Source organism: Elephas maximus, chromosome 17 (assembly GCF_024166365.1).
Source record: "Elephas maximus indicus isolate mEleMax1 chromosome 17, mEleMax1 primary haplotype, whole genome shotgun sequence".
Classification (NCBI taxonomy): domain Eukaryota; kingdom Metazoa; phylum Chordata; class Mammalia; order Proboscidea; family Elephantidae; genus Elephas; species Elephas maximus.
In genome coordinates this window covers 41054983-41069239 of record NC_064835.1, presented here as the reverse complement: position 1 = coordinate 41069239, position 14257 = coordinate 41054983, and the positions used below count along the sequence as shown (strand labels likewise).

Below are 14257 nucleotides of genomic sequence, written 5' to 3'. Positions count from 1 at the left end.
GACCTTCAGTATGATTACAGCGTAGAAAACTCTACTCTGTCACATGAAAAAAAAAAAGGTCACTATAAATCAAAATCAACTAGATGGCACTAACAACATGGCTCAAATGGTGCTGAAAGGATACAGTGGAGACCCAAGTACAGGAATCTTGTATAAACTCTGAGCTGAAAGGAAGTCTTCTGAGAATGAAATAAGCCAGAAAGCATCAGGCATCTGTGGCTAATAATAACTTTTACAGCTGATGTTTTGTCTAAAGAAATTGTTATTATTTTCTAGATGATTTATTAATTTCTCATGTACTGTTCCATTTTCTGTGTCACCAACAACAGTAGAAAGAACAACCCCTACCAGGCATCAGTCAGACCCACATAACGCAGGATACGAGTAAGGAGCTGTCCTTCTCCACCTCCACACCAGCACACACGGCCTTCGGGCAGGTGGGCAAAAACTCGGGCATCTCACCACACCAGGAACCTGCATGGGGGCAAGAGGAGGCCTCAAAGGGCACAAGAATCTTAGGAGACCCAAACTACCCACTTAACGTCTTCACAAAGAAAATCTACTAAGAAAGTAAAATCTTAGTAGCTTTAGCTACTGGGAACTATGCCATAATTTAAAGAGCACTGGGAATCCCTAGACTAAACAGAAAAAAGAAGCAACAAACACTTCACCACAAATCACACAATAACTAAATCAACACGGCTTGCCAGCTTATGGAGCCTCAGTCTCTATTTTTGCCTGAGTTGGGCTTCTCAGTCGTCTGTTCTGATGGCCATACCTTTGTGGGGTGCTTTACCTGAGAGATGCAGTGGTTAAGCGCTACGGCATGCTACAGCTGCTAAAAGGTCAGCAGTTTGAATCTACCAGGTCCTCCTTGGAAACCCTACAGGGCAGTTCTACTCTGTCCTATAGGGTCGCTATGAGTGGGAATCACTTAGAGGGCAATAGATTTGTTTGTTTGTTTGTTTTGGTTTACCTGATAGGGGAGCTATACCAGACCTTCGAGTTCATTAGAGTTAATTAAACTACCAGTTACCCGAGAGTTAGAGTAGAACTGTACCCCATAGGGGTTTCAATGGCTGACTTTTTGGGAGCAGATCATCAGGTCTTTCTTCCAAGGTTCTTCTGGGTGGACTCAAGCCTCTAACCTTTGCAGTTAGCAGCTGAGCTCATTAACCATTTGTACCACCCAGACACTTCTAGAGTTAATTACACAAATTATACCCTCCTTTTTTGGAGATCCTAGGGAAAGGTCTTGGCCAAGCAGTGCCCCGGGGCCTGGATGTGCTACATTTACAAGCTGCCATCAGATGCTGACAGGGCAGGTTACTTGTTGGGGTGCTAAGGAGGAGGCCCAGCCTGGTGACTCGAGTCCAAAAAGGAGGCCTGGTAAATGTTACATAACTCTAGAGCAATGCAGCCTGAGTCTCACACCATTCAGTATTCACTGGGGGATAGGGGGTGGGGAACACACCATTTTCAGTACTAATCACCTAGCCCTCAATTAGGAATACCGCAATCTGTTGGCAGATACTGAGTGTTTTCTACACCTATTGATGAAAGACAACTCTTTCATCTATCGATAACAGATGCCCAGGTTAAAATTCTGACTTATAGTGACCCTACAGGACAGAGTAGAACCGCTCCACAGCATTTCCTAGGCTATAATCTTTATTGTGGTAGATTGCCAGGTCTTTTCTACCATGGAACGGCTGGTGGGTTCAAACCACCGACCTTTCAATTAGCAGCCAAGCACTTAACCATTGTGCCACCAGGGCTCCTCGTGGTCCATATAAGTACTGCAGGCAACTCCAACAAAATTGCAGGCTAATGAATTCCAAATAAAATTGCATATATTGAAAGCCTAGAACTATTTTTTAATTTTTTGCTCTTCCTCAGAACCAGAGTAGATCTCCTTAGGGCCTCTGAGATGTGAAAAGAGAGGACATTGCAGGTGTGCAAATCAGGCTCCCTGTTTAATTACTGACTAGGTTCCTATGTACTAACCTCAGGTGAGTCACACTGGTCATCTAAAAGATGTCAAGATTAGGTTCTGCAACATACTTCTCACTTGCCAGGAAATTACACCAATATTTATAATCTTAATTAAGTCACTATAATTTATGTCATTGAGTTACTCTATAACCATCCTGAATACTACCTTAATAAAGTTGAAGAATATTATAAAGGTAAGCTGGGTAGTATACTATAAAAAAGCAAAAAACAGAAGTAGTTTCTGCTGTGTCAGTTCCAACTCATGATGACCCCATGTGTACAGAACAGAGCTGTACTCCATAGAGTTATCAAGGCCGTGACCCTTCAGAAGCAGATCACCAGGCCTTTCTCCTGTGGCACCTCTGAGTGGGTTTGAACTGCCAACCTTTTTGTTGGGTTGGCATGTGGTTGTTAAAGGTTCATAATGAGGTCAGAGCCATCAGAGTTGACATGAGAACCTCTTCTCTGTGATCCCTCCCCTCAGGAGTGGAAACCCCTTGGTCTGTTATGCTTTCACTTTCTCTGACCTGATGCTGGGTGCAGTTCCACTCTATGCCAGGCATTCTGGTGAATCACTGTATATTTCATTTACAGAAAACCACCTTGGAGTTACCACAGGCCTAATGACTTGGTTAGAGTTTAGCGTGTCAGCACTTTTACAAGACGTGCCTTCTTTTGTATTTTTTTCCAATTCTAATACTGTACCCATAAAGAAGTACCAACACAAAACAACACAAAGCACACACACAAACAACCTCCTGTCCAAGAGAGGAAACCCTGGCGGTGTAGCAGTTAAGAGCTACGGTTGCTAACCAAAAGGTCGGTGGTTTGAATCAACGAGGCACTCCTTGGAAACCTTATGGGACAGTTCTACTCTGTCCTATAGAGTTGCTGTGAGTTGGAATCGACTTGATGGCAGTGGGTTTGTCCAAGAGGAATGAAGAGGGGAAAAAAAGGTGGTAAAAAAAGAAAATACCTCACTGTCTACAGTACTCTGAAGTATGATGGCTCAATATTTGGGGCAATGGCGTATTCCAGATACATGTCCTGACTTGGCTTATCCCTGTTACCTCCCTCCAACTCATTTGGCTTACCACTGCCAAAATAAAGTGGAATACTGAGACAGTGAAGGAGCCCTGGTGGCACAATGGCTAAGCGTTCACGGCTGTTAACAAAAAGGTTGGTGGTTGAAACCTGCCCAGCAACACTAAGAAAGAATGACCTGGGGATCTGCTTCCATAAAGATTACAGCCAAGAAAACCCAGTGGGGCAGTTCTATTCTGTCATGTGAGTCAAAACCTACTCCCTGGCACCTAACGACAACAACTGAGATGCTGAATCAAGTGTCTGAGGGTTCATCCCTTTTCCCCCGACTTTAGATTCTTCATCTTTTCCTACCCAATATGCATTAGGGCTACGTCAGTACTGTGACTCAAGCAGGAGGGAGTGTTGGGGAGGGGTGGAAGGGAAGAGGGATAGGGTTATCGGAAAGAGATAAGAGGGCTGGACTGTTTTAAAAGCCCCATGCCCATTGGGTGATTTTGATGTCACCCTACACCCTTTAAGAAACACTACATTCCCACTCACTTGGAGATTCCTGAGTAGAGCTATACATGGTAGGTTAGCTGGGAAGTAGCCTCCATCCCCAGAGTATCTGTTAACAAACAGTTCCCGTGGGGCCAAGATAAGTCTATAAGAGGACAATACAGACTGCCAGCTATTAATCTACACTCTGCCTGGACCAGGGCGTACTCAAACAGAAAATAAAAGGCAAGAGCATAACAACATTAAAAAAGAAAGAGAATTTACCTGAAGGAAGCAATGATTGCTGTGACTTCATCATCTGGATAAAACTGAGTAATTGAATGATGTGCCCCAAGCAATTCCTTCCCATCTTTCCACCAAGAAATAACTGCAGTGTCCTGGTATATATTAGGTATGTTAATTGAACAATTAAATTTGACATTTTTATGTTCAGAAAGTATTATATGTCCAACTGTGTGATTAAACGCAAGAGGCAGATGAAACTTTGACCTGGCAGTGGTCATCCTGGGAACGTCTACGTTTCCTGTACGTGGTCTTCCAGGCTGGGCTGTGAAAAACGTCAAGGCTGACTGGTACCCACTGGTGTGAGGAAAGGAATATGATGCGTGGTCAGCTTGCAGACTCCCTGGGAGAGGTTCTGGGACTGCCAGGTAGGGCTTGGTTTCTTCCCTCCGCTCAGTGATAGCTGCAAAACAGAACACCCAATTTTTAGCCTTTTAAATAATGGAGAAGTTTTCCAAGTAGGTCCCCAAATTCTTAGGCCAGAAGTATCCTGAGTGCCCTCAGAAAACACGCCCATTGCTGACGAGTTGATTCCAACTCACAGTGGCCCTATATAGGACACTCTGCCCCATACGGTTTCCTAGGCTGTAATTTTTACAGGAGTGGACTGTGACACCTCTCTTTCATGCAGCAGCTGGTGGGTTCGAACCACTGACCTTTCAGTTAGCAGCCAAGCACCTAGCCATTACACTACCAGGGCTCCTTCTCAAAAAACATGAGCAGTATTTATTTAATACACATCTAGACACATGTATATTCTCGTTCATCAGTTTCATTTGCTCCTTCTAAAGTGTTTAAAAGAAATATAATTCCCAAAATGTTGCGAGTTTTTTTTTTTTTTTTTTTTTTTACTAAATGGTGACTTATTCCAAGTCCTTTATGCTCAATTTAGCAGCATAAACAGGAGATGACAGCACAGAACTTGGGATCACTTTTTGCACTGCTCAGCCAACACTATGCTGCAAATTTGGCCAACAGTCTTAAAAAGGCTGCTACAGGTCACAAAGAGAAGCGTTTACAATTTTTGTGCCTCAACATAACTCATCCCTAGCTGTGGGGAAAAAGAACTGTAGGGGTACAAATGGTTAAGCACTTGGCTGTTAACCAAAAGGTTTGTGGTTCAAACCCACCCAGTGGCTCTGCAGGAGAAGGACCTGGCAACTTATCTGCTTCTGTAAAGATTAAAAAAAAAAAAAAAAACAGCCTAGAAAACCTGATGGGGCAGTTCTACTTTGCCACATGGGTTCACAATGAGTTGAAAAGGACTCGACAGCACCCAAGAACAGCAGCAACAGCTACAGCTTTGAATAATCAAAGTGTACGTATGTTACAGTCTATAGAGTGACTTGGAACTTACTGTAAAATATGTGCTTTCTGGAATGGACATGGAAATGTTTGTATTTCATCTGACCCATAAGTATTTCTAACAATAGAGACTCACAATAGTTATACATTCCAGGCTAGTTGTTCTTTATCCAAATACGTTGACAGCGAGTGGGCCAGGCGGTGGGTAACACAGACATGGCCTAGTCAGTGAGGACAACTAAATTTTATGTTGGGGGTTGGTGACTAGGGGTATACAGAGGCACCCCATTCCTTCTTGGGGGCTGTGCCTCTGCCATGCTCAGGCTGTCACACCTTCCTGGGCTCCTGAATGTGTATACAGAGAGCCAGGTGATCTCCACTTAGGATTCCAGAATTAGCAAATAAAACACAAGATACCCAATTAAATTTCAGATAAGCAAGTAATTTTTAGTAGAGGTATTCAGCTAAGTGCTTATTCAGCTAATGGAGGGTACAAGCAGGAGACGTGAGGGCAGAAGGGAGGGGATTTGGGAATTTATTCCTCTGGCTCCCTCCCTGCCAAGGCACTGTGGACTGACCTCACATATTCCTCAACTGAAGGCCATAGCTCCCGTCTGGAGTCTCCTCCATTACAGCTTCTCCACTTCCGGGAGAGAACTGCTGGCTCCCCCGACTCCTTCCAGCTCTAGGGGTGGGCTCTCATGATTGCTGCCTTTGGGAACTGCCTCCTTGAGCAGTTAGGCTGAGTGCCTGGGGGAGGGCAAAAGACTTCACTATAGGAAATCAGAAAAAATTGACTGCTTTTTCTTAGCCTAAGGTATATTTATACAGCACCTCCTGGAGCCCCGGTGACACAGTGGTTAAGAGCTTGGCTGCAAATCAAAAGGTTGGCAGTTTGAACCCACCAGCTGCTCCTTGGAAACCCTTTGAGGCAGTTCTACTCTGTCCTGTGTGTGCTTCGGGAGAGGGCTACTTGGGCCAGATGGCCTTGAACTCAGTCGTCCACACAGACGAGCGTGCTGCGATGGGAGCGTTCATTTATTCCACTGAGTAGAGAGCAGGGTGACTCAGCGGAGAGGGGCCCTTGCTCTCCTGTTGCCCCCCACATAAGGCAAACCTTTTCCACAAGTGGGGGCTCCTGCTCTTTGTAGGGGAGGGGAGGCTCAGTCCCTGGGTCCCCTTCAGCTTCCCCATCTTCCTCTGATTTGGGGATGTTTTCCATAGTATTGAATGCTCTGTTTATTTTAAACCTGCTCATCCCATTCATCTCTGCAAGGATGATCTTTTTGTGAAGGCTCTGAAGTTCTTACAATTCACCTTTGCTCCTTGGATTGACAAGCTCACCTATCCCCATAGCCACTGAGTTGATTCCAACTCCTATCAACCCTATAGGACAGAGCAGAACTGCCCCATAGGCTTCCGAAGGAGTGGCTGGTGGATTCGAACTGCTGACCTTTTGATTAGTATCTATAGCTCTTAACCACTGCACCACCAAGCTCACCTATATCCCTTCCAATTCATTGAGCTCCACCAGACTAAAGAATCAGGGATTTTGTCTAAAGAACTATTTTTTTTTTCTTTAAATTTATGTCCCTTTCTTAGAAGGCAAAATGTGGGAGTGGGGGAAGCAAATAATAATTTCTTTGGTTTATTGATTTACTAAAAACACTTAAAATTTCTAATTATAAAGGCAACACAAGTTTGTTGTGAAAAAGTCCAATTTTATAGAACCATATAATGTATAAAATGGGAACCCATTTTATAATCTTCACCCTACACAATCTCTGGTAACAGTTTAGGGTCCAATCTTCAGTTTTCTGTGAATTGTGTGATTAACTGAACAAACTAATGGCAAGGCCATCCACTCTGAAGACATCACTGAGTGGGAGAGCTGCCAAAACTACCCGCAATCACTCAACACTGTGGATAGTTTAAAAGATAGCTAACCTCCACAATTTGATTTTCCAGAAGTGGGTAGATGATTCAATTGTCCACAAACATTTATATAGCACCTCCTGCAGCCCTGGTGACACGATGTCTTGAGCTCAGCTGCTAGTCCAAAGATCAGCAGTTCAAACCCACCAGCTGCTCCTTGGAAACCTTTTCGGCCAGTTCTACTTTGTCCTATACGGTCACTATGAGTCAGAATCAACTCGACGGCAATGGGTTTGGGTGTTTTTTTTTTTCCTGGGTTGAAGATTCGGTGTGACAGTATAATGGAATAAAGACAGGCACAGGATCCCAAGAGGTTAAAGAGAAGACAGCACACAATTAACTGGAGGGAGGGAGGGAAGGTTGTCCTCAGGGAGGCCTTCCTTGCCCCACTAGTTAGCACCCCCAGGTTAGGCATGGGTACCCTCCCCTTTTGTAACATCCCTTGTGATTACTCATTCAGTTCTTTCTCTGCTGCTGGACTGAAAGCCCTTAGACCTAGGACCTAGTTACAACCAGTGAATAGGAGGGGCTCAAAATAGGTTTATTGAATGAATAAGAAAAGACACGATGACTTTGAGGAGGGATACAAAGAATAGCTAGGGTTTCAGGGGGCTGATATGGTTGGAAATTGGAAAGAAAGTGGCCAGAATAATTTAGGAAAACCAATTTAGCTGTAGAATGGAGCTCCTACGGTAGGACAAAAATGAGAGATGAGCTGGAAAGCTCCATTAAGCAGCATATGGTGAGTTCTGAATCCCAGCTAAGGCAGTAGGAAGTCCTGGAAGGATTCTAAAAGGCGGAGGAGATGGGATCAGTGTTGTGCTTAAGGAGAGGAATTCTCATTGAGTAGGAGGAAGAGTGGCCAGGAAATGGAAAGGATACAGGAGACTGCAGAGAAGGAGCCAACAACAACAGTACCCTTATTATTACCATCATTTTATAAAAGAAAGGTCATTCTAACACTAAATATTTAGGAAGGACATAATCTTGGAATGAAGGCTAGTTCTCAGGAGTAATAAACAAAAAGGACAGTCAATAAGACCAAGCTTGGACTACTCAGCAGAAACCAAGCAGGCAAGAAGGCAATGGGATGACATATATAAAATGTCAAAGGAAAAAAATTGCCAACCAAGAATTATATATCTAGCAAAACTGTCTCTCAAATATGATGGTGAAATTAGGGCATTTCCAGATAAAAAGAAATTAAGGGAGTTTGTAAAAACCAAACCAAAATTACAAGAAATACTAAAGGAGTCCTCCAGTTAGAGAATTAATAATATCAGATAACAACCCAAGACTAGAACACAGGACAGAACAACCAGATACCAATCCAGACAGGGAAGTCACAAAAATAAGTCAAAGCCAAAACACTGAAAATAGGGAAAGAGAGTTGTCAATTTGTAAAAGATGACAACATTAAACATAAAAAAGAGGGACTAAACAATGTAGTCAAAGAACTTTCATAGGGAGGGGAAGTCAAAGTGATATCAAGAAATAAAAGATTGGTTTAAACATAGAAAAATCAGGGTAAATATTAACATACTACAAAGGAAACTAATGAGCTTACACATCAAAATAAAAAACAGAAACATAAAGACTCAGCAAATTCAAAATCAACAACAATGAAAAGATAAAAAGAAAATACCTAAAGAAAAACGACTTAGCACAGAAAATTAAGTGCAACAAAGAAACTCTCAACACAAATACATTAAAATGACAGCTCTAAACTATACCTATCAATACGCTGAATGCAAATGGTCTGAATGCACCAATAAAGAGACAGAGAGTAGCACAATGAATTTTTAAAAAATGATCCATCTATAGGCTGCCTACAAGAGACACACCTTAGACTCAAAGACACAAACTAAAAGTCAAAGGATAGGAAGAAATATATCAAGCAAACAACAATCAAAAAAGAGCAGGAGTGGTGATATTAACCTCTGACAAAATAGACTTTAAAGCAAAATCCACCACAAAGGATAAGGAAGGACACCATATAATGATCAAAGGGTCAATGCACCAGGAGGACATAACCATAATAAATATTTAAGGACCCAATGACAGGGCTCCAAAACACATAAAACAAACTCTAACAGCACTGAAAAGAGAAATAGACAGCTCCACGATAACAGTAGGAGACTTCAACATGCCACTTTCGGTGAAGGACAGAACATCGAGGAAGAAGCTCAATAAAGACATCGAAGATCTAAATGCCACAAACAACTAACTTGATCTCCTAGACATATACAGGACACTCCACCCAACAGCAGCCAACTATATTTTCTTTTTCAACGCACATGGTACATTCTCCAGAATAGACCTCATATTAGGCCACAAAGCAAGCCTTAATGGAATCCAAAACATTGAAATATTACAAAGCATCTTTTCTGCCCATAAAGCCATAAAAGTAGAAATCAATAACAGAAAAATCAAGGGAAAAAAATTAAACACATGGAAACTGAACAACACCTTGCTCAAAAACTACTGGGTTATAGAAGAAATCAAGAACGGAATAAAGAAATTCACAGAATCAAATGAGAATGAAAACACATCCTACCAGAACCTTTGGGACACCACAAAAACAGTGCTCAGAGGTCAATTCATAGCAATAAATGCACACATCAAAAAAGAAGAAAGGGCCAAAATCAAAACATTAAGCCTATAACTCAATCAAATAGAAAGAGAGCAGCAAAAGAAGCCCTCGGACACCAGAAGAAAGGAAATAATAAAAATTAGAGCAGAATTAAACGAAATAGAGAATAGAAAAACAATTGAAAGAGTTAACAAGGCCCTCTGAAAAGATCAACAAAATTGATAAACCATTGGCCAACTCACAAAACAAAAACAGTAGAGGAAGCAAATAATCTGAATAAGAAATGAGAGGCGTGGTATCACAACAGACCCAGCTGAAATTAAAAGAATCATAATAGAATACTATGAAAAATTGTATTCCAACATATTTGAAATCATAGAGGAAATGGACAAATTTCTAGAAACACATTATCTACCTAAACTAACACAAACAGAGGTAGAACAACTAAATAAACCTGTAACAAAAGAAGAAACCAAAAGGTAATTAAAAAAACTCCCAACAACAACAAAAAAAAGCCCTGGCCCAAATGGTTTCACTGGAGAGCTCTATCAAACTTTCAGAGAAGAGTTAACACCACTACTAAAGGTATTCAGAGGACAGAAAAGGATGGAATTTCTGAACTCATTCTGTGAAGCCAGCATAACCCTGATACCAAAATCAGGTAAAGACACCACAAAAAAAGAAACTTACAGACCAATATCCCTTATGAACATAGACGCAAAATTCTAGAATTCAACAACATATCAAAAAAATAATTCACCATGACCAAGTAGGATTCATGCCAGGTATGCAGAGACGGCTCAACATTAGAAAAACAATCAATGTAATCCATCATATAAATAAAAGATAAGAACCACCTGATCTTATCAATTGATGAAGAAACGCATTTGACAAAGTCCAACACCCACTCACGATAAAAACTCTCAGCAAAATAGGAATAGAACTGAAATTTCTCAACATGATAAAGGGCATTTACACAAAGCCAACAGCCAACATCATTCTAAATGGACAGAGTCTGAAAGCATTCCTCTTGAGAATGGGAACCAGACAAGGATGTTCTTTATCACCACTCTTATTCAACATTGTGCTGGGGGTCCTAGGCAAAGCAACAAGGCAAGAAAAAGAAATAAAGGGCATTTAAATTGGTAAGGAAGAAGTAAAAGTATCTCTATTTGCAGATGAATAATCTTATACAAAGAAAACCCCAAAGAATCCACAAGAAAACTATTGGAACTAATAAAAAAAGTTCTGCAAAGTATCACAATACAAGATAAACATACAAAAATCAGTTGGGTTCCTCTACACCAACAAAAAGAACTTTGAAGAGGAAATCACCAAATCAATACCATTTACAACACCCCCAAGAAGATAAAATACTTAGGAATAAGTCTACCACGGATGTAAAAGGACTGTATAAAGACACTACTGCAAGAAACCAAAAGAGACCTATGTAAGTGGAAAAAATACCTTGCTCACAGAAGACTCAACATTCTGAAAATGTCAACTCTACCCAAAGCAATCTACAGATACAATGCAATCTCGATCAAAATTCCAATGACATTTTTTAACAAGATGGAGAAACAAATCACCAACTTCATATGGAAAAGAGAAGAGGCCCCAGATAAGCAAAGCATTACTGAAGAAGGACAAAGTGGGAGGCCTCACACTACCTGATTTTAGAAGCCTATTATACCGCCACGGTAGACAAAACAGCCTGGTACTAGTATCACAACAGATATATAGACCAATGGAACAGAATTGAGAATTCAGATGTAAATTCATCCACCTATGAGCAGCTGATATTTGCCAGAGCCCAAAGTTCATTAAATGGGGAAAAGATAGTCTTTTTAACAAAAAGTGCTGGCATAACTGGATACCCATGAGTGAAATAATGAAATAAGACCCATACCTCACACCATGTACAAAAACTAACTCAAAATGGACCAAAGACCTAAATATAAAATCTAAAATGATAATGATCATAGAAGAAAAAATAGGGACAATGCTAGGAGCCCTAATACATGGTATAAACAGAATACAAACCATAACTAACAATGCACAAACACCAGAAGAGAAACTAGATAACTGGGAGCTACTAAATATCAAACACTTACGTTCATCAAAGGACTTCACCAAGAGTAAAAAGACAACTACAGACTGAGAAAAATTTTTGGCTACAACATACCTGATCAGCATCTAATCTCTAAAATCTACAAGATACTGCAAAACCTCAACAACAAAAAGACAAATAACCCATTTAAAAAATGGACAAATGATATGAACAGGCACTTCTCCAAAGACATTCAGGTGGCTAAAGGATACATGAGGAAATGCTCACGATCATTAGCCATTAGAGAAGTGCAAATCAAAACTACAATGAGATACCATCTCACCCCAACAAGGCCAGCGCTAATCAAAAAAACACAAAATAGTAAGTGTTGAAAAGGTTGTGGAGAGGCTGCAACACTTATACACTGCTGGTGGGAATGTAAAATGGTACAAACACTTTGGAAATCAATTTGGCACTTCCTTAAAAAGTTAGAAGTACCATATGATTCAGCAATTCCACTCCGAAGAATATATCCTAGAGAAATGAGTGGTCACAAGAATAGATATCTGCACACCCACGTTCACTGCAGCACTGTTCACAATAGCGAAAAGACAGAAACAACCTAGGTACCCATAAACAGATGAATGGATAAACAAATTATGGTATATACACAGAGTGGAATACTACACAATGATAAAGAACAGTAGATCCATGAAGCATCTCATAACATGGAGGAATCTGGAAGGAATTATGCTGAGTGAAAGGAGTCAGTCACAAAAGGACAAATATTATACGAGAACACAATTAAAAGAACTCAAGAAAAGGTTTAAACACAAAAGAAAACATTCTTTGATGGTTACAAGGGTGGGGAGGGAGGGAAAGGAGAATTCACTAACTAGATAGTAGATAAGAATTATCTTAGGCGAAGGCAAGGACAACACACAATACAGGGGAAGTCAGCACCACTGCACTAAACCAAAAGCTAAGAAGTTTCCTGAATACAACCAAATACTTCAAGGGACAGAGTACCAGGGGCAGGGGTCTGGGGACCATGGTTTTGGGGAACATCTAGGTCATTTGGCATAACAAAGTTTATTAAGAAAATGTTCTGCATCCCACTTTGGTGAGTAGCATCTGAGGTCTTAAAAGCTTGCAAGCGGCCACCTAAGATGGCATCAATTGGCCCCAGCCCACTTGGAGCAAAGGAGAACAAAGAACATCAAAGACACAAGGAAAATATTAGCCCAAGAGACAAAGGGGCCACGTAAACCAGAGACTCCATCAGCCTGAGACCAGAAGAACTAGTTGGTGCCCAGACCAATGACCGCCCTGATAAGAAACACAACATAGAGCCCCTGATAGAGCAGGAGAAAAGTGTGGTGCAGAACTCAAATTCTAGTAAAAAGACCAGACTTAACGGTCTGACTGAAACTAGAGGAATCCTCGAAGACATGGCCCCTGACTCTCTGTTAACCCAGAACTAAAACCATTCCCAAAGCCAACTCTTCAGACAAAGTTTAGACTGAACATAAAATAATACTCATGAAGAGTGTGTTTCTGAGTTCAAGTAGATAAAAAAAAATCAAGTAGATACATGAGACTAAATGGGCAGCTCGTGTCTGGAGGCAGGATAAGGAGGCAGAAAGGGATAGGAGCTGGTTGAATGGACACAGGAAGACCAGGGTAGAAAGGCAAATTTACTGTCACATTACAGAGATTGCAACTAGTATTATATAACAATACATGTAAAAATTTTTGTATGAGAAATTAACTTGAGCTGTAAACTCACCTAAAGCACAATTTTAAAAAAAGGAAAAAATTTTAAATAAATAAGTATTTAAAATTAAATAAACATCTTTATTTTTAAAAAAATTATTTTTGGTGAATAATGATGGCAGAAGGAAATCTTGTGGTCCAATGGTTAAGTACTCATCTGCTAACCAAAAAGTTAGTGGTTGAAACCCACCCAGCAGCTCTGCTGGAGAAAGACCTAGCGATCTGCTTCAGAAAGGATTATAGTCTAGGAAATCCTATGGGACAGTTCTACCCTGTAGCATGGGGTCGCTATGAGTCAGAATTTACTTGAGGGTACTAAGAACAATGGTTGGAAGAGGAGATCAGACCAAAAAGGCTTACTTTTACAGCAAAATTGTCACTAACATGTTCCTGTAAATTAATCTTAAAGATAACAAAATTAAATGTTATGGGTCTGTTTGACGATTGCCATTTTGGAGACAATATTCAAAGAAAGTCAGTTCGAGGCGTTATTAAAAATCCACAATCAGAGACTTTATGAAAATGTGGTCCTTTCTAAGCTGGCTGCCTTTGGCTATAATTTGGATGGAATTCACAAGAAATCTTCAGCTCCTCTTCCCTTCTCCCTCCTCCCCCCACCTCCTTTCAAGATTGTTTTCTTGTGTAGGTTGGATAAGAAGCCAAAGTTGGACATTTAACCTCATAAAAACAAATGCTACTAAGCAGCGTTGCACATATCACCTCCCCACCAGAGTCCAAGAACAGCTGTCCATGTGCTCCAGTGGCTGCATTTACCA

At 40.9% G+C, this 14257-nt stretch overlaps 1 protein-coding gene across 3 annotated transcripts in view; it reads right to left on the bottom strand.

Annotated features, from left to right (window-relative positions):
• Nucleotides 1–14257, bottom strand: part of MERTK (MER proto-oncogene, tyrosine kinase) — a 155731-nt gene that overhangs the window by 123648 nt on the left and 17826 nt on the right. For all 3 annotated transcript variants that reach the window (XR_007513550.1, XR_007513551.1, XM_049856216.1), the window contains exon 2: nt 3805–4225. Coding sequence is in view for 1 of the 3 variants with exons in the window: in XM_049856216.1 (XP_049712173.1) it covers nt 3805–4225 (421 nt within the window). In the remaining 2 variants the exon portion in view is untranslated. The remainder of the gene's footprint in view (nt 1–3804; nt 4226–14257) is intronic.